This window comes from Candida parapsilosis, contig 005806, assembly GCF_000182765.1.
Source record: "Candida parapsilosis strain CDC317 annotated contig 005806".
NCBI classification, from domain to species: Eukaryota; Fungi; Ascomycota; class Pichiomycetes; order Serinales; family Debaryomycetaceae; genus Lodderomyces; species Lodderomyces parapsilosis.
Genome location: NW_023503279.1, coordinates 272,906 through 292,514, shown reverse-complemented (window position 1 = coordinate 292,514; position 19,609 = coordinate 272,906). Strand labels below are relative to the sequence as shown.

The 19,609-nt window shown below is 39.4% G+C and overlaps 8 protein-coding genes across 8 annotated transcripts; 6 read left to right on the top strand and 2 right to left on the bottom strand. All coding sequences in view use genetic code 12, as the record gives it.

Annotated features, from left to right (window-relative positions):
* Positions 1-1,237: 1,237 nt before the first annotated feature.
* On the top strand, positions 1,238-2,497 carry CPAR2_301320 (uncharacterized protein; the record flags this gene model as incomplete). Its single annotated transcript, XM_036807489.1, has 1 exon — positions 1,238-2,497. One exon carries the CDS (start codon positions 1,238-1,240, stop codon positions 2,495-2,497), a length of 1,260 nt encoding a protein of 419 aa, XP_036664321.1.
* Positions 2,498-4,789: 2,292 nt separating this feature from the next.
* On the top strand, positions 4,790-6,025 carry CPAR2_301310 (uncharacterized protein; the record flags this gene model as incomplete). Its single annotated transcript, XM_036807488.1, has 1 exon — positions 4,790-6,025. The coding sequence occupies one exon, from the start codon at positions 4,790-4,792 to the stop codon at positions 6,023-6,025; it is 1,236 nt and encodes a 411-aa protein (XP_036664320.1).
* A 2,636-nt stretch (positions 6,026-8,661) lies between these two features.
* On the top strand, positions 8,662-9,906 carry CPAR2_301300 (uncharacterized protein; the record flags this gene model as incomplete). Its single annotated transcript, XM_036807487.1, has 1 exon — positions 8,662-9,906. One exon carries the CDS (start codon positions 8,662-8,664, stop codon positions 9,904-9,906), a length of 1,245 nt encoding a protein of 414 aa, XP_036664319.1.
* Positions 9,907-12,101: 2,195 nt separating this feature from the next.
* CPAR2_301290 (uncharacterized protein) lies at positions 12,102-13,421 on the top strand (the record flags this gene model as incomplete). The annotated part of the gene is made up of 1 exon (XM_036807486.1): positions 12,102-13,421. One exon carries the CDS (start codon positions 12,102-12,104, stop codon positions 13,419-13,421), a length of 1,320 nt encoding a protein of 439 aa, XP_036664318.1.
* A 537-nt stretch (positions 13,422-13,958) lies between these two features.
* On the bottom strand, positions 13,959-15,800 carry EXO70 (GTP-Rho binding exocyst subunit; the record flags this gene model as incomplete). Its single annotated transcript, XM_036807485.1, has 1 exon — positions 13,959-15,800. One exon carries the CDS (start codon positions 15,798-15,800, stop codon positions 13,959-13,961), a length of 1,842 nt encoding a protein of 613 aa, XP_036664317.1.
* A 143-nt stretch (positions 15,801-15,943) lies between these two features.
* LIG1 (tRNA ligase) lies at positions 15,944-18,322 on the top strand (the record flags this gene model as incomplete). The annotated part of the gene is made up of 1 exon (XM_036807484.1): positions 15,944-18,322. The coding sequence occupies one exon, from the start codon at positions 15,944-15,946 to the stop codon at positions 18,320-18,322; it is 2,379 nt and encodes a 792-aa protein (XP_036664316.1).
* A 110-nt stretch (positions 18,323-18,432) lies between these two features.
* On the top strand, positions 18,433-18,789 carry CPAR2_301260 (glutaredoxin; the record flags this gene model as incomplete). Its single annotated transcript, XM_036807483.1, has 1 exon — positions 18,433-18,789. One exon carries the CDS (start codon positions 18,433-18,435, stop codon positions 18,787-18,789), a length of 357 nt encoding a protein of 118 aa, XP_036664315.1.
* Positions 18,790-18,905: 116 nt separating this feature from the next.
* Positions 18,906-19,580, bottom strand: CPAR2_301250 (uncharacterized protein; the record flags this gene model as incomplete). Its single annotated transcript, XM_036807482.1, has 1 exon — positions 18,906-19,580. The coding sequence occupies one exon, from the start codon at positions 19,578-19,580 to the stop codon at positions 18,906-18,908; it is 675 nt and encodes a 224-aa protein (XP_036664314.1).
* Positions 19,581-19,609: the final 29 nt, after the last annotated feature.

The window sequence follows — 19,609 nt, the reverse complement described above, 5'->3', positions numbered from 1 at the left end:
ATCGTCTCGTCAAGGTTTTTTCTTCATGTGTGTTTGCACATCTTTGTTGGTCAAGAATACCCGATAGAGTTTAATCAAAAGTCTAAACACATACTCCTCCAAAACAAACTACACACACCCTTGTTAGTGTAGATTTTGTTAAAAGCCATGGAAAGGTACTGAAGCTAAGCTCTTTGGTGTGCAATAATGGCCATGTCTGAGGAAGTTTGATGCACTTAGTCGCCACATTTCAAGAAAACACGACCATTTTGGAAATAGAATTGCCTTTCTGGTGTTGCAAAGATGGTGCACTGCTCAGTAATCCATAAAACTAAGTAGTTCTACAGCAAATGATGTGATACATCACCATATTGGTATGCAATTTGGGATCTAGAGATGGATTTTCACTCGTGAACAATCTAGCTGAATTAAAGCTTGGCTAGACCCTGTCGTTTCTTCAATCTTGTGACGGAAAATTAATTGCGAATTTTCGAGCAAATTCGAAAGGTCAACTCATGTTATGAAGGTTCCAATTGACATCATCATCAAATGATTATCATAGGTTGTGCCAAAGAGGTATTTACACAGCAATTTCTGACCCGGCCCTGTTTCTGAAATTAAAGTTAAAAAATTTGTGCCAAGAGATGTCCGGCTAGGGGATATTTGAAAGCATAATGCACATGGACCTGGGGCATACATTTTCAATTATACATTGGCCAAGTTTACATCTTGGCAAGTCCGTGACGAGTAGAAATCTTCACATTGAAAAGTCCTGATAACAAACCAATTGAAACATTTGCCCATCAAAATGTGTGCAATTGAACATCAAGACGATTGGTGCTCTTCCCTTCAATAGAGTCTAGCTGAAACTAAACTATCATTTGTTTGGCACTCCCTTCGTCTAGTCTTCAATGGATCCTTAAAAATCATCTTGGCGAAAATTGTTGAACCAATAGCCAACGCAGAATCTAAAGTTCAGGACCCTATAAGCATGTTTTCCAGAGTCACTTACCATGAAGAAATCGTCCAATACTGCTTTTTTTTCTTGGGCAGTACTTTCCTTCCCTCTGGATGAAAGAAGCAGACAACATGGGTTTCGGAACACACATTCTGGAACTGTATAAATAACCCATGAATTCACCCAAAACACCACTTGTGGAAAACAATCAATATTTCTAAAAATCAATAACTTCATTCATTTTAACTTGATACAGTTCGATTTATTTCCAACCAATCAAGTCACTGAAATATTTCACTTATGCAATTATTCTTACAAGTTCAAGTAGTATTGTGGTTGCTTGTCACCACGGCATGGGCTAGGGATTTCCATGGCGGTGTTACTGTCGATTGGGGTACCTTGAATGTCGCTAATGGAGATGTTCACATCTATCCTAATTCCATTTGGTCCATCATCAACAATCATGCTTCCAATTTCAATGGAAACATTCAAGTGGATAAAGATGCTGGTCTTTATATCTCCAGTGTTTCACCAAAGGTTTCCTTGTCAGTTACCTTGTCTGCCCTGAAGTGGTTTTTTATCAACAATGGTGTTGTTTCTTTCAATGCAATCAGAGGAGCTTCAAGTTATATATTCAGAATTGTTGGTAACAAATTTGAAAACAATGGTGACTTGTTCTTTTCCGCTTCAGGTGAATCATCTTCACATAGTTACATCAAGTCAATCGACTGGCACAACAATGGGTTAATTCACATTTATCAACAAATGAAGAGTGATAGTTACACCTACTTGGGTTACGATGGAAAAACAATGGTCAATAATGGACAAATTTGTTTCACCAATCAAAACTGGAAGCAACGCTCAAGCATGTTGGGATCGGGTTGTGTTACTGCGCAAGGTAAAGCTTCATTCTACTTTATGAATACCAAATTGAAAATCTCTGAGGGTGAAATCTTTTACTTGAGTGGTGGTGAGACATCGATCATGACTGAAGGATCAACCAATGACCCACAAACTTTCCATGTTAGAGGTTTCGGAACATACAATGGTATGGCCAACAAGATTGGATTGAATGCCAAGTTACATTCCCCTGTTGCAGGCAGGGCTCCATGGGAATACGATGCTAGAGATGGTATCTTGACCTTGCACCATGGATCATACTCACAAAACTTTGAAATTGGTACTGGCTATGACGTTACCAAGTTTGAAATTGTCAGTGACAGAAGCAGAGGTTTGCCAGGAGTCACTTTGGGTGCTATGCAATACAATGCACCTCCACCAAACCCAGGAATGCCAGCAGAATGTAAACCATGTAAGGCAATCCCAGGTATTCCAGGTATTGACCAACCACCACCAACTTATACAATGGACACTGCTACAATAGCACCCACTGAAGAGATTGATGAACCTACTGATGAACCTTTGCCAACCGATGACATCGATGAACCAGAACAAACCACTTCTACAAAACGTGGACTCATCAAGACTGTTACAGTTTTTGCTACAGCTACTGCTTTTGCCACCTCAACTTTCACTATCACCAGCACTGTTTCTCCTTGAACGGGCTAACATTGGTGAGAGTGGAGACACTGTTTAATAAAGTTTGTAACATATCGGTTCTATTACCAAGATGTTTTCATCAATGTTTGTATTTACCGTATTCTCCTTCTTTCGAACTCTCTTTTGTTACTAAAGATCCGTTTTCGGAATAATCTTGCTCAGATTGAAGAGATTAACGAGATCTGCGCAAATTTCAATAAGGACGCGCAAACTCTCGCCGTTGTCGTTTAATGTAAAGAGGTAGTAAACGTTTTGCCAAATAAAACAGGCCCCTAAAGCATATTTCTTAGGCTCTTTCATGTGATCCACAAAAAAGGAGTAAAAGCATGATGGTATAGGCCTCACAACATGGTTGTAGAAAGAAAGAGTACATTATCAATCTCCAAGTTCACCAAATCGTGATCATCCCAATTCGGCTTGGACTAAAGTCTCCATAAATGAAAGCAATGAATTTCGAATCAAATATAGTGAAAGGAAGAGGATAAATAGTTTCCTGGCGCCCTGTTGAAGGGTAAAATGAGCCCTTGAGTAGCAGAAATTGAAATAAAGTGAATTAGTGAAGCCTTTATTTAAGCAACTCGATTATAATTTATTGTTAGAGCTCAAAGTAGTTTCAGTTATCCCATGCTTGATTAAAGCCAATGAGAAAAGCGGGACATTATTTGCCGTATAATATGGCGCTACAGCCCATCTCTATCATCAAATTGAAAACTCTCCTGGTATCTTACATCGCAATGGTGTTAGTTATCGGACGATAAAAGACTCTAATTACACAAAACTCGCATGGTGGTTTTTCACAAAAACCTCTAAAACTCCACGTCAATAAAGAATACACACAGGGAACAAACTCAATAGTTCATGAAACTAGTGCTTGTATTTCAAGGCGTCCCTAAATTTCCGATTAAATTGTCGTAATATACAAGCTCGCTTGAAACATTGTGTCCAGCAGTAGAAAACTTTACTAAACCATGACTAAGTTCAACTATGTGAGACGACAATTGATGAAAGATCTTTAAAAATCTGCTCGAAGGGAAAATTTTTGGAGACACGACGATTGCCGAGCATTTAAAGCTTCTGCTACAGCCAACAAATCTGGATAATTAGTTGAATCTTAAACATCGCGTGTTTAAAGATTCTTATGTGCCAAGAATCTGCCCCGAAATCCGATCTAAAACTGAGCTAACAGAAACACAAAAAACGATACCATGTCTTCTTAAGTTGCTTTTTTCGCTCGGGGTTATGAGCTGTCGAATTATGGGCCATAATACTGGCAATATTGCTACTAAAGGCAACTTCTGTTGTCGCCACTTTGAGAGCCACGCAATTCGGGAAGAATTATTTCCTTTTAAATATTGCGATGGGCTAATTTATTCTCCAGATGCTGTCAATTGACTACACACCCACTTGCAGAAAAAGTCGTGCTTTATCACCCTCTCGATGCATGCATGCATGGTACGAGTGGAAAAAAACTTGCATTTAAACAGATCCAATTTTTGCCTGGCTCTACTGACAAGTTTCGAGTGTAATCTTGACTGTGCGACTATCAACGTATGTCGATACATGGTAGTGATAACGAGGACCTTTACAAAAGATAGAAACAAGTCTTGTTGGGGAGATGTTTTTCCATTCAATGTCTCATCTTCAGTGCTACTCACTACCTTAGTGAGCAAGTTTACCAAGTAATATTTAGTTCGTGCATAGCAACAGAAACATAATGAGCTTAGGGTAAGCAATTGCAATCATAATTCAGGTGAGCTCATATTCTGACGCGTCGGTATGGGGAGTCTAGTCACGTAAGTGGGCATCGAAGCATGTACTGCTTCTCCCGAATCTGAACACCGTTGACGAAAGGGGATGATTGCATAAGTGCAACTATGCGGACTGAACTTCAAGCTGGCGGTATATGGCTACGTGAAAGTTATGAATGCTCCACGTATCACAACTAAATCTAAAGCTCCAAATGGTTTACCTTTTTCTGGGGCCGAAGAGGGTAGTTCACACGCATTTCGAGAACAAGAGCGATGAGTTTGTCGTCAGCGCAAGATCTAAACTTTGCACCCTTCTAACCAGTTTTATGGTATTCGGAAATGCAATCGAAAAATGGGCCAATACTGGTTTTCCAGAGTCACTGGGTTAAAGCACACACAATTGCAAAGGCTATAAATATTCCGTAAATTTCTTCAGCTCATTTATCGAAATGAACTTTGTCTCCAAGAATCAGCAAGTTAGTTCGGTTCAACTCGCTGCACTTTTGTTGACTTCCACCAAGCTATCTCAATCAAAATCATTTTAATGCAGTTGTTGTTAAACGCTCAAGTAGTGGTGTGGTTATTCATTGCCACTGCATGGGGTAGAGAATTACAAGGTGGTTTTATTGTTGACTGGGGTTCCCAAAATGTTGGAAATGGTGATGTCAGCCTTTATTCTAAATCTATATGGTCCATCATCAACAATGCTGCAACAGATTTTCATGGAAACATCAAAGTTGATGCCACGTCTGGTCTTTACGTGTCTACTGTTTCACCACAAGTGTCTTTGTCTGCTACCTTGTATGATCTGATTTACAGTTTTGTGAACGATGGTATTGTCTCCTTTAATGCAATTAGAGGTGCTCCAGGATATATATTCAGAATTATGGGTGACAAGTTTTTAAATAATGGGGATTTGTACTTTGCTGCTTCTGGTGTTGGCTCTGCTGAGAGTGCTATAAAGGGATCAGATTGGCACAACAATGGGTTAATTCACATTTATCAACAAATGAAGAGTGATAGTTACACCTACTTGGGTTACGATGGAAAAACAATGGTCAATAATGGACAAATTTGTTTCACCAATCAAAACTGGAAACAGCTTACCGGTATGTTGGGATCGGGTTGTGTTACTGCTCAAGAGAAAGCTTCATTCTACTTTATGAATACCGATTTACAAATCTCCGAGGGTGAGATCTTTTACTTGAGTGGTGGTGAGACATCGATTATGGCAGTTGGGTCTATTAATAGACCCCAAACTTTCCACGTTAGAGGTTTCGGAACATACAACGGTATGGCTAACAAAATTGGATTAACGGCGACTTTATCCTCTCCAGCTTCAGGAAAAGCTCCATGGGCATACGATGCTGAAAAAGGTATCTTGACATTGTATGTTGGATCATATTCACAAAACTTTGAAATTGGTACTGGATATGACATTACCAAGTTCCGGATTGTCAGTGACACCAGTAGAGGACTACCAGGTATCAATTTAGGTGCAGTACAGTATAACGGTGCTCCACCAAACCTAGGCGTTCCTGCAGAGTGCAAACCATGTAAGGCAGTACCGGGTATTCCAGGAGTTGACAAACCACCAGCAACAACTTACGAAATAGACACAGCTACAATCAAGCCAAGTGATGTACCAAACAAGTCGACTGTGGCACCCTACACTTCTTCAAAGGCAAGCCATGGACTCGTTAAAACCGTAACTGTTTTTTCCACAGACATTGTCATGGCCACATCAACTTTCACAATCACCAGTACAGTTACTCCTTGAGTGAGCTTGGCTCTACGAGAAGGGGGATTTGTACGCTTTTATTTGTAGTTTGTATTAGTTACCAATTTGTTTTCGTGTATTGTTACTTTTCCCTGGTCTCCGTTCACACTTAGATAATGTATGGCTTGTACAAACATCAACGCCGTGGAAAAGTCTTACCAGGGTGAGCGAGAGAGCAAGAATAGTGAATATTCTGTGACCTGAAAGAGCTTTTCATACATACGACCTAACGCAATGAAGAATCAAAAAATTTACTTGATTCAATATATTGTAAAACTGTTTGAAAACTAACGTTGCATCGTTACCATCATCTTGAAACACGATTGATGGGCTCGCAGAAATTTTCCGTGAAGTGATTTAGGAGCTGTACAGAAGGGGCTTGCTTTCTTAAGTTGTCGAAGAAAAGCTCATAGGTTATATTCGAATGGATTAACGAGTCGTCGCCCAAGTCTTTTGAGTTTAAAATGGGATCTGTTATTTTAAAATACCCTGGTCATATCCACGGCCTAGATCATTGCAACCGAATGCATGAGGTGCTTGATGAAAGGTGCGGATTCAAATATTGTAACGAAGCTGATACTTGCTTGTAAACAGCTGTCGAAGACATATGGTTAAAAACGAGCAGCCAAGCCTTTATGGTTAGAAAGAGATCGGCTAAGCATGCATGATTAGAGATTGAGCTACTGGACATGTATGGTTACAAAACACTGCAGTTACATCTCGTTTGAAAGATCGACCCTCTGACGAATCAAAATCTTAACGGTTTGAGAACCTAACCAGAGCATTTGCAAGTTACACAAAACTCTATTTTGTATCCTGTTCCAAAGTCCTCATCAAATATTTGCTCCAGAACCCTGTTCCAAAGTCCTCATCAAATATTTGCTCCAGAACCCTGTTGAGAACTTGAAGTTATTGAAATCTCTCTAAAAAGTAAGCAACGGTCCCAATGGACAAGGGCACCACACAAACAAGGAGGAGCAGTTTGTTGTTTTTTTTCAATAATAGACGAGCGAATTTATTAACCGATAGTGACAAATCTAAAAAACCATACGATTTAGTAAGATGTCAAATTTCGGAAAAGCGTATGCTCGCGCATTGGCAAAAAGAGTGTGGAGAGCCAAGCAAACTGTAGCATAAGATACAGGCCGTTTTACATTTAAATTTCCTTTTTCTACTAACTCAGGGTCCAGAAATCGCGTGTTGAAAAAGAGAAAAAGTTTTTTAGAATTGCCAAGAAATGGCAAAGGAACCGAAAACAGACTAACTTTAGTCACAAACAAAACAAAACAACAAAGCATTACGATTTTGATAATCAATTTTTTTCTTGGCAGGGTTTTTGTTACAAAGATCCCTTTATAAAGAGGCGAGATGAGGTATACTTCACTTCAAAATCTCACCACATTGAACGATGGTTGCTGCAAGTTATCGCCATCAAAACTTGAAAAGAGCTTACGCCTTAGGAGATATCGTCGTCCTTCCAGTATCACAATAGACCGAAACTATGTTGAAAGTTGCTCATACTCGGCTACGATAATAGACACTGACACGACTTATCACAATACTCGATACACGCAGGAAATCAGACGAGGAAATTAGCGAAGAAATTCTCGACTCATTGACAGAACTCAATGTTCGCCTAAACCTGCTTGTGATGGAGCAAAGAAGTGGGCTCAACTGTTGAAGCATCTGGTGGACCTCATATGTTGTTCACCCTGTACTGGTAGTGTATTCTTCCATGACATTGGTCATGCCATCATTACCCATCCATTTGGCAGTATCTCACGTTAAGGAAGGTTTTGAATGATTGACCCCTAATAATGCAGTCAATGAGTTGCGTTGAAGAGAATGTTCTGTTTGCCAAGAGGTAACTACCGGATCTAATGGAATTAGCTTCGAGTTGCTTGTGGCAGCTCGTTTAGGAAAACTGCTTACCCAATTGGTCCTCGACTTTAGTCAGTGACTTCTGTTGAATATTCATATTTTAAAAGTTATTGCCAAGAGATATTGGTTAAGGCGACAAGATGCATTCTATTAAAGAACTTTGTTTGCAAATAGTGATGTTACATGTCTATTAATTCACCAACGCAGTAAAGATTATCACTACCCATCTTTGAACCTTGAGGTGTCTATATTACCCTGTTGGACCCTGATCGATGGCTCTACTGGTTAACTGAAACGATTGCGTCACTTGGGTCCCGTATTTGTATCAATCGTCCCTGTACCGTTTGTTTCAAAAGGTTGCTTCGTTAGGCGCTAGACGGTACTTGAATACTTGCGGGAGTGTGCAAAAGGAGATACAAAAAGTGGCCTAGGTATTTTACTAATATTCGGCTGTTCATTCTTTATTTCCAAAATTTGAGATTACACGAAGCTACATTCCGACGCCTCTTTCAGTGCAAGATCTAAACCCTTTTGAACAAGCTTACAAATACCCATGGACACTTACAATCCAAGAATGGGCTAATAATGATACGTGGGCGTTGCTTCTTCTTCTGAGTGAACGGCCCTTGGTCTCACGCTTTCCGAAACCATATAAATAGCCTTGGAATTCACCCAGAGGTTTCAACTTTCAAAGTTTGTCTCATTAGCTTGCTACACTTTCGTTCATTTTCAGCAAATAAAAGTCAATTTCAAGTATGCAATTAATTTTAAAAGCACAGGTTGTGTTGTGGTTTTTGGTTGCTACCGCTTTAGGTAGAAACTTCCAAGGAGGTACCACTGTCGATTGGGGTAGTCAAAATGTTGGTAATGGTGATGTCCATATCTATTCTGGAGCCATTTGGTCTATCATCAACAATGCTGCGACAGATTTCCATGGAAATATTCAAATTGATAAAAACGCTGGTCTCTATGCTTCAGTCGTCACACCAAGTATCACCTTGTCAGCTACCTTATACGATTCAATCTATGGTTTCGTCAACAATGGTGTTGTCTCCTTCAATGCAATCAAAGGTGCTTCAGGTTACATCTTCAAGATTATGGGTAATAAGTTTGAAAACAATGGTGATTTGTACTTTGCTGCTTCGGGTCAAGGTTCTATGGAAAGTTGGATCAAGGCACCTGACTTCCACAACAACGGGTTCATGCACTTCTACCAAGTGATGAAGAGTGATAGTTACACCTACTTGGGTTATGACGGAAAAACAATGGTCAATAATGGACAAATTTGTTTCACCAATCAAAACTGGAAGCAACTCACTGGTATGTTGGGAACGGGTTGTGTTACTGCTCAAGGTAAAGCTTCATTCTACTTTATGAATACCAATTTACAAATCTCTGAGGGTGAAATCTTTTACTTGAATGGTGGTGAGACATCGATCATGGCAGTTGGATCGACTAACAATCCACAAACTTTCCACGTTAGAGGTTTTGGAACATACAATGGTATGGCCAACAAAATTGGTTTGACTGCAACTTTATCATCTCCAGTTTCAGGAAAACTTCCATGGGCATACAACGCTAGAGATGGTATCTTAACTTTGTACGTTGGATTGTACACTCAAAACTTTGAAATTGGTACTGGATACGACTACACCAAGTTCCAGATTGTCAGTGACACTAGCAGAGGTTTGCCAGGTATTTACTTGGGTGCTGTGCAATACAATGGTCCACCACCAAACGCAGGCATGCCAGCAGAATGTAAACCATGTAAATCAATCCCAGGTATTCCAGGAGTTGATCAACCAGAACCAACTTCAACAACTGAGGCAACTACGAAGACTACTCCTCCACCAGACAAGACTACTCCTCCACCAAACAAGACAACTCCTGAGCCAAACAACTCCTCCAAACATGGACTTATCAAGACAGTTACTGTGTTTGAAACTGATGTTGTTTTGGTTACTTCAACCTACACTCTCACTAGCACGGTGAAACCTTAGGGAGGTTCCGATGTGAGGATACGGACAAGCGTCACGTCAAGTGTTGTGTATACTTTGATAAAATAGTTTGTAGTACCGAATTAATTGAATTCTTTCCTAATTGTTGTTTTTTCGAGTCTGTTTTGGTCTCTTAGAAATCCGGATTTTTTCAATTACGAAATCGCCTTAGTTCAAATTTAAGAAGTGCAGGTACTTTTTATATCCGTAAATATATTATAAATTACTTGATTGACAAGGTATCATCTTGAAAAGGTTCTAGGCATAAGTGGTTGGGAGAGCAGTGTCTTTGGATCATTTTTTTGAAATTTGGCACGAAATTTGAGTTAAAGTGTGAAATTTTTGTAAAAAAATCAAGAGATCTTTTGTTGACACCTGTCGCGTATGTTTTTCTTGGGGACAAACCACATACAATGGTATACTCGAGGTTAATGCAGCTTTCCCTTCTTTGGTGTACGATCATTCCATGAGTATGCGAGATTCGAGCTACACGATTCAGTCTCTCGACTCAAGAACTTTTCGTGGATTCGACATTCTCAAAATTGGTTAGCTATTTATATACAAAGCCAATGGTACATCCTTTTGCCTCGAGCAATCTTCTTTGACAGATTGATTAAGGCTTGAAGATTGCGGCCTGTCTTCAACACGTTCATCCAAAAGAATTGCACCTCTATAAGCACACCCAGTGTTTATGAAGTAACCTACAATGAAAGCACGTTTTTTGTCAATAAAGAGCTTTGCTTGAGGGGAGCATTAGGTTTGTGATGTTTGCAATATAATACACAAAGTGTGATATAACTACTGTGAATCCTTTTGGTGCCGCATCAGAAAAACATTCCATTTCACCGTATTTAGATAGTGCTTTTACTTCACGGGAAAAACTTGAGTGCAGAATACTGGGCCCATTCAACGGGATGTTTACATAATGCTTTACATAATGCCAAGAGAATTGTTGAGTGTTGTGAGCTGTTGTTATTGGCGATCTATCAATTGGTCTAGCGAGGTCTCAGGCGCTGCTACTTTGAAGATCTGTGTTTACGAGAAATATCTAACAAAAGTTAATCAACGGTGGATTTAGGTCTACTAAACTGACAGCACCAAATCAAGCACCGTTACTACTACTTTCACTAAAATTTTCAGGAGGCACTTCCCAGTTGAACACTCTTTGCAAAAGTCACCGTATACGCGGCAAGTTTACTGCAATTGGTCGCCAGTGTCTGGGAAAACCAAACCCTTGGAAAATATCATAACCATTACAGAATGGCAATACTATTAATGTGTTCAAGATGTTACTTGTCAGCCATACTGACTCGCAGAATATGGCGCGACTTATGCCTACATTGGCACTTATGACTGAGACGAGGAGTGAGAATACAGTCTGAGGGCTACACAATTAAATCTTCTTGGCTAATTGAGGACTTATGGGTGTAATCAAATTTCGCGTACACTATCGTCATCTTGTGGCTCCCGATCAGCATCCAAGATTGTGACAACTTCAAGGGGCCGATATAACATGTGGTGGTGAGGTGTTTATTCACCGATGCGAAGCTATGCTCAAGGGCGATTATTGCGGTTCTTATTGAGAACTTTGCCAAGAGGATCCACTCGAGTGCCGTTGTAAACAAACGCGGCATGCTTTTAGAGCATACATGTGCAGGTACGTCCAAAGTAAGGCCACATTTTTGACGGTTGAGTGACGAGAGAACGTAGTCGTCACTGAGCTCTGATACCCATCACATTAAACAAGAGCATGAGGTTAGGTTCAAGATTGCTAGTTCAGGGAAGAAGTTGTGCAACTTGGCCTTGAGGTTGGTACCGTCTGACAACAGTCGTGTTAAAGGTGCACTCTCGTATCAAATTAGAATGAAACCTCAAATAGTTCAATTGTTTACTGTTCTATGCACCGAAGCACCCGATTTTCAAATACGATGCTAAACACACTAAGCGTGTTTTGTAATGCAAAATCTAAAATGTGGACCCTGTTAGCATGTTCAATGATTACACACCACCAAACCAATGTATCTGTGCTTATTCCCAAGTTTCTTTCGAAATGAAAAGTTATGAACACACACGCTCGAAAATTGTATAAATAGCCCAAGGTTTTTCCCATCCTACCAACTTCCAAACTGATAAAACTACTTAACTGAATTCGTCTCAAGTTGCAATACTAATAGTTTAGTTGGTTTAAACTTTCGCTAATGCAATCATTAATTAAAGTTCAAGTTGTGTTGTGGTTGCTTATTGCCACAGTTTGGGGAAGAGATTTCCATAACGGTGTCACTGTGGACTGGGGTAAGCAAACAATTCCCAAAGGTAACATCCACGTTTGGTCCAATGCTATTTGGTCTATGATCAACAATCATAATGCAGAGTTTCGTGGTAACATTCAAGTTGATAATGATGCCGGTCTTTATGTTTCCAGTGTTACACCCAAGGTTTGCTTGCATGCCAGAATGCCTTCCCTGAAGTATGGTATTGTCAACAATGGTGTCATTTCCTTCAATGCCATCAAGGGTGCTAGAAACTACAGATTTAAAATCATGGGTAACAAGTTTTTAAACAATGGTGATTTCTTTTTAGCCGGTTCAGGTGAAGGTTCTGTTGAAAGCTATATCAAATCAAGAGACTGGCACAACAATGGTTTACTTCACGTTTATCAACTGATGAAAAGTAAAAGTTATACCTATTTGGGTTACGTCAGAAAGACAATGGTTAACAATGGTCAAATCTGTTTCACCAATCAAAACTGGAAACAACACTCGATCATGTTGGGAAAAGGTTGTGTTACTGCTCAGGGCAAATCATCACTTTATTTTAAGAAGACGGATTTAAAAATTTCTGAAGACGAAATCTTTTACTTGAGTGGTGGTGAAACATCGATCATGGCAGTTGGATCAAAGAAAGATCCACAAACATTTCATGTTAGAGGTTTCGGAACCTACGATAATGGTGTTGCAAACAAGATTGGATTAACTGGAAGGTTGAAATCTCCTGCACCAGGCAAAACTCCATGGTCTTACAATGCTAGAGATGGTATCTTGACATTATACCATGGATTATATCATCAAAATTTCGAGATTGGAACTGGTTATGACTTTACCAAGTTCCAAGTTGTTACTGACACTAGTAGAGGATTACCAAGTGTTACCTTGGGTGCTGTTCAATACAATGGTCCACCACCAAATGCAGGCATGCCAGGAGAGTGTAAACCATGTAAGGCAATTCCAAGTATTCCAGGAGTGAGCTCGGAGCCTCAAACTTATGCAATTGATACGTCTGGAATTGCACCAATTTCACTCGACGACTCAGACGATGAGAAACCAGTCGATGACAACGATGACGATTCAAATGACGATTCAAATGATGTATCAGATGATGAAGGATCTGATGAACAAGCCGATGACTCAAATGACGACGCTGATGTTTCTTCCGCACAAGAACCTGTCAGTATAGTCAAGGTTATTGCTACAGCAGTTGTTACTGCCACTGCCATTCAAACCGCTACTGTATCAGCATGAGTTTATTCTAATGTATGAGAGTGGAAAGCTATAAAGCTAGGTAATATTGTACATTGTTTACAGTCTTTAACACCATGATACCCCTTCTTTATTATCTCTCTTACATTTCTAACTTAAAACTCTTCGATCAAATCAGTAAAACTAGAACCTATTTCTTTAGAAACAATCGCAATGACGATTCCCCTTCAAAGAGGTGATCTTGATACGATTTTCTTTCATTGAAAACATTACAATAAAAAGGAGATAACTGATGCTTAAGATTGTTCTCGAAACCAATCAAAAGCCTCTTGTTTTCACAAATTTTCCAACAGGACTTGTTCTTTGTTGAATACTGGAGACGTCGTATCGACTCCAGTAGGCACAGAGGTGCAAGGGAATTTAGAAACAGATTGTTTTCATTATGGAAGAATTCGGAATTCTGCACCTCGGCTGACATACCGAATGGAAGTGGAATTATTCTCGGTGGCTTTCACCAAGGTGCACACGCTGTACCATCTTTCAAGAACGACGCTCACATTGCCTGCCCGCTCACTCTCCTCACAACTTCTCATTGAGTAATCTTTCGAATTGCAATTTGTCCCACCTGACATACTTCAGTCGATTCTTGGTGAAATCGGAATTACCGTATTTATCATACAATTTGAAATACGCATTCAAAATCATCTTTTTCACTTCATTACCAAGAAAGCTCTTGAGATTGGAATCGCCAAAGTCAAGAGCACGATAGTTGGTCAAAGCCTCTTCAAACGAGTCGTTGAATTTTTTAAACAATTCCTTCACTTGTTCTCGTTCCTTATTAGACAAGTTGGTTGCTTGACCGCCCCCAGTACCAATGGACGTATTAGGATTAACACTGCCACTGCCTGCTTGTGTAGCAATAAGAGTCATTCGTTCAATGATAATGTACGAAGCATAGCTCCAATCTTCAAGGAATAATTTGAGGAATCGGTTTTTCAACTTATTGATTCGCTCTTGTCCATTAGAACCTAGCATGTGAAACAAGTCTTGAGAGCGATTAATGATCTGTTCAGCAATAAACAAGTTTCGTAGAAGAATAAACCCCTGGGTGGACTTCTTCATGGCGTGCTCTCCATGTGGTTTCTTTAGTCCAATTTCAATATTAATCATGACACAATCAATAATATCAGCAAAGTAAGAAGACAAAAGAAACTCAGGAGATTTGTCATCAAATGTAGTATTTATGATAATCGAGTTAAATACAGCAATGTATTGTAATGGTGGAGACTCCAGAATCCAATCCCCTGGTTTTCTCGTTTGAATCAATTGTAAAAGTGGTTGTTTGAACTCAGCCATTTTCTTAGCTTGAATCATTGAGTTACTAGTGGCGCCAAATGTTGTGGAGTCGTTGAATTGGATAATGTGTTGAAATTGTGACTCAATTGAGCGAATACAATTGGGGAAAATTGAGGACCCAATAGCTATAAATTGATCAAAGATTTTGCTAAATGAAGTGCTTTTAACCACATAACGATGTTTCAACTGATAATCTACGCGGAGCAAGTTGTCAATAATTTCCAAAAGAATTAAATAGTTGTCGTTGCTGGCACCCAAGGATGTGCTCAATCGCGTCGCCAAAGATTGCATCACTTGATTATATTCACGTATAGCGTACTCCAGGATTTGGGCAATCAACTCTGGCGGTAAAGAACATTGTTTTAATACTAGCACCTCCTCTTTTAATACATTATCCGTAGCATCAGTGAATTGATTATATCCCTTTGTACCCTTTTCGTATGGCCCTTCGATATTTGTAGGTTGTAATTTATGCTCAGCGAGCTTCATACTTTGAATGGCTTTATTACCTCGCTTTTCGACATACTTATTGACAATGTGTTGATCCTTACCTTGTTGGTTGAAATACTCAAAAATCACTTTCACCTCATGTTTCTTATCCATCATTTTATTGGTCTCCAAGTTGAGTACCGTGTCAATGTAGTTTTGCACTTTTAACTCGCTTCTCTCAATTACACTTTGAAAGTTGTATAGAATCCCTTTAAACTGCTTGAACTTTGGTTTGATACGATTGTATAACTCCTGCGATTGATTCAATGTGTTTACGTACTTCATTAAGCCCACAACTTCAATATTGTTGTTCAATGCATTTTCGAAATTGTTGATCTGAGAAGCACTTTGACTCACTTCAGATAGTAGGTCCAAGCCCCCTTCAACTTCCTTTTTGGCCGCAGTCAATTTATTGACTTGTCCAAGGACCGGTTTGATTGTGGTGTGAGCAGCTTGTGATTTTTTGGAGATTTTTGTGAGTGACTGGTTAATGCTCTCAAAGAGAGCTTTTGATTTAATCAAATTTTGATTGAGAACGGCAACATCGGCCTCATCTACGTCCACTTTGTAAGCCATTGGTGTTGACCATGAAGAAAGCGAACTGTTAGTTTTTTGTCGTTGAATTGATTGTGGTGAAAAAATAAAAAACATAAGAATCAAAACTAAAGTGACTCAGGATTTTCCTTCTCATTCAAAACAGTACTTCTGATTTCAAACATATGCGTGATTCAAAGGAGGAAGTAGAACAACTTTGTCTAAAGCTCCAAGAATCAACCAAGCTCAAACGCAATGGTAAATGTATTAAATTCACCAACTATGCACACAACACCACCATTGCTATCGATTCATGGAAATTTCTTGATTTCGATTATGGTAAAGACAAAGTACGATTACCAATTCAAGCTAGAGGGTTGTTCACCATCAACAATGAGTACATAGTGGTGCGTGGATACGATAAGTTTTTCAATGTTGGTGAAAAGAGTTTCACCAGGGAAGATGACTTGAAAAAGACATCAGGTCCTTATGATGTCACACTAAAAGAAAATGGTTGTATCATATTCATCAGTGGGTTACCCACAGGCGATATTCTAGTTTGTTCGAAACACTCTACTGGGTTAAGAGACGACAACACAAGGAACCATGCTTTAGAAGGTGAAGCTCAATTACGTCAACATTTGGGTGACGAGAGAATGGGCCAATTAGCACGCTATTTGTACAAGCACAATTTGACCGCGGTAACTGAATTGTGTGACGATGAATTTGAAGAGCACGTGTTGCCCTATCCAAAGGACAAGTCGGGCCTATACCTACACGGTTTGAACTACAACACAATTAAATTGCAAACTGTGCCAATAGGTGAAGTGGTCAAGTTTGCACAAGAATGGGGCTTCAAAACTATTGAATATCTTCTGTTTAACGACGTTGATGCCCTTTTCAAATTTCTTCACAAATGCAGCGAGACCGGCACCTACAATGGACGTGAGGTCGAGGGTTTCGTTGTTCGTTGCAAACGTAATGGCGATGACTTCTTTTTCAAGTATAAATTCGAAGAGCCATATTTGTTATATCGTCAATTCCGTGAAGTCACGCGACAAATGTTGAATGGTACCCCTTCTCATTCTGTAAAGATTAAAAAGAACAAGTACATCACTAAGAAATATCTTGAATTTGCTGACAAGTTATTCACTGAAAAACCGAAATTAAAAGAGTGTTTCCAACAGGGCCACGGTATTATCCATGTTCGTCAATTGTTTTTGCAAGATTTGCATGAGACCAATGGTATGAACTTGTTAACAATTGATGCAAAACTCACGGAGGAGATGAAGAATCTAGATTTAGAGGATGAAAATACCACGAAATTTTTACTTGTGTCTATATCTACATTAGGTTGCGGTAAGACCACCGTGTTCAATACGTTGCATTCATTATTTCCCGATTGGATTCACATCCAAAATGACAATGTTGCCAAAAAAGCCAAGCTAAAAATTACCGACTTGGCCTTACAAGCTTTAGATAATTACCCGGTGGTGATATTTGATAGAAATAACTCGGAATATAGAGAAAGGAAACAGATATTCACCACGATTTCAGAAAAGAGACATTTATACTTGGATGATGCGATCAATATCAAGTATATTGGTATCAATTTTGTTCATGATGTGAGTCAGGAGGAACTTTGGCGCATCACATATGATAGAGTGAAAAAGAGGGGCGACAACCATCAACTGTTGAAGGCAGCCTCGGATGCAGAATTGACGACCAAAGTAATGAAGGGGTTTATGTCACGGTTCGAACCAGTGAATACCGAGCGTCTTCCGGACTCTCAATTTGACCACGTGATTAACTTGAAGTTAAATGAGAATGATTCTTCGTTGGAAAATGTAAAGATCATCATTGATGAATTGTCAAAGGCGTATCCTCAGTTGGTCAAGAATCGACCAACAGACGAGGAGATTGAGGCAAGGTTCCGAGAGAGCTTGGAGTATAAGCCAACTTTCACAAAGAATATGACATCCAATGGCAAGAGATTGGACCCAACATACTATGCAATCTCAATCGACCGACAACATGTTGAGGATTTGTTTTATGACCTCAATGAAAACGATGAGTTTAATCGATTGAAAAATGAAAAGCTAGTGCAGGAAACATTCCATGTTACGCTAGCTCATATAGCTAGTTCAACTTTACCTGGAAATAAAGCCAAGTGGAAAAAAATCAAGAAATTGTTGGTTAGTGGCGAAGGTAGGCAAGGAGAAAGAAATGTGCTCGAGTTCCACGCCAAAGTGAGGCTTGTTCAATTCGTGTTCAATAGGGGCAAGCTCATCTGCATCAAATGTGAAATTATATCAATCCATCACAACAAAAGTAATGAAGTGGTTGAAATTGAACCTCTTAATAAACATACGCACATCACAGTGGGATGTTTTCCACCTACAAAGCCAGTTGAATCAAATGCGACTTTGGAGGAGTTATACGGCGATGATTCAAAGCAAATAAAACAAGATGGGGTTTACGAAGTTGGGGAAGATGTGATTGAGGTCAAAAAATTGACCACTGATGTGGTATTGGAGAATCAGAAGCTATTTGTGTATTATTAGACTGTATAGAATAATGTCGTGTAATCACAACATTTCAATTTCACGACACGAAGAATCAAATCTCCCAATCGCCTCACCTGAATACCCACGCTACTTTCTTAACAGTTGACATGTTTCAATCCATCAAGTCCTATATTGTTGCCTTATGGCCTGGCCCAGTCTCCCCGGAGCTAAAGAAATCGGTTGAATCGGCCATCGAATCAAACAAGATCTTAGTGTATTCAAAAACCTACTGCCCTTATTGTACCGCCACCAAGGATTTACTAGGAAAGTATGGAGTCGATTACAAATTGATTGAATTGAATACAACTTCAGATGGCGGTGAGGTTCAGCGTGCACTACAAGAAATCAGCGGTCAAAGAACTGTACCAAATGTTTTCATCAATGGTGAGCATATCGGAGGTAACTCTGATTTGCAAGCCTTAGAGAGTAAAGGAGAGTTGAGGAACTTGCTTGCAACATTGTGAGTACGCTGGTGTTGGTTTTTCATTAGATGTATTTGTTTCGAATTGCCAGATTAGATTCATAAATAAAGATTTGTATTCAGAGACTTGTGAAATAACCACCTTGTAGCATCCACACATCATTTAAGCGTATCCTTCAACGTTTCAACTGCCCAAAGATGATATTTTACAAAGATTTGATCATCATGGGTGAGCTCTAGCAAAGACTTTGGTCGAGCCATTGATCTCCGTAGATACCTCTCATTATCAACGACTGAACCGCCGTTTAATTTATGCGACTTTTCATTAGTCTGAGAGACCCTTTGCTGTATCAAATCAATAAACTCACTCATGTACAATGTTAAAACGTCCCAATTTTGTAGTAGATCCGCTTCAGAATCACACACCATCATCATGCTATATTTCCTTTCTTGTCCTCTAGCATTGATGTCATATACCTTGAAAATCTTATTCAAACAATAGCCATATACAGCATCACCGAAAAACATTGACTTGGTTATATCCGATACTGTTTCTACTGACAACGATTTCATCATCAATTTCTTTAAAGCCGCATACCGTCTTTGAGAGCTGGGATAAGCCGTTGAGATGAATGACTTTGAGTTGGAATTTGTCACGAGACTGGCGGCGTTGTCTGGCAAAAACAATTGACATGAGGCACACGCACCTTGAGTTGAGACTGATGTGTGTAGGTACTCTTGAGTCTTATCTTCGGTTGTCGCTTGTGTACAGACAATGATTTGTGGACCATGTAATTCACAGAAATGACTCAAGCATAGTATAAAATTTGGCATTGATTCATCAAGTTGTTAACGAAGTTCAT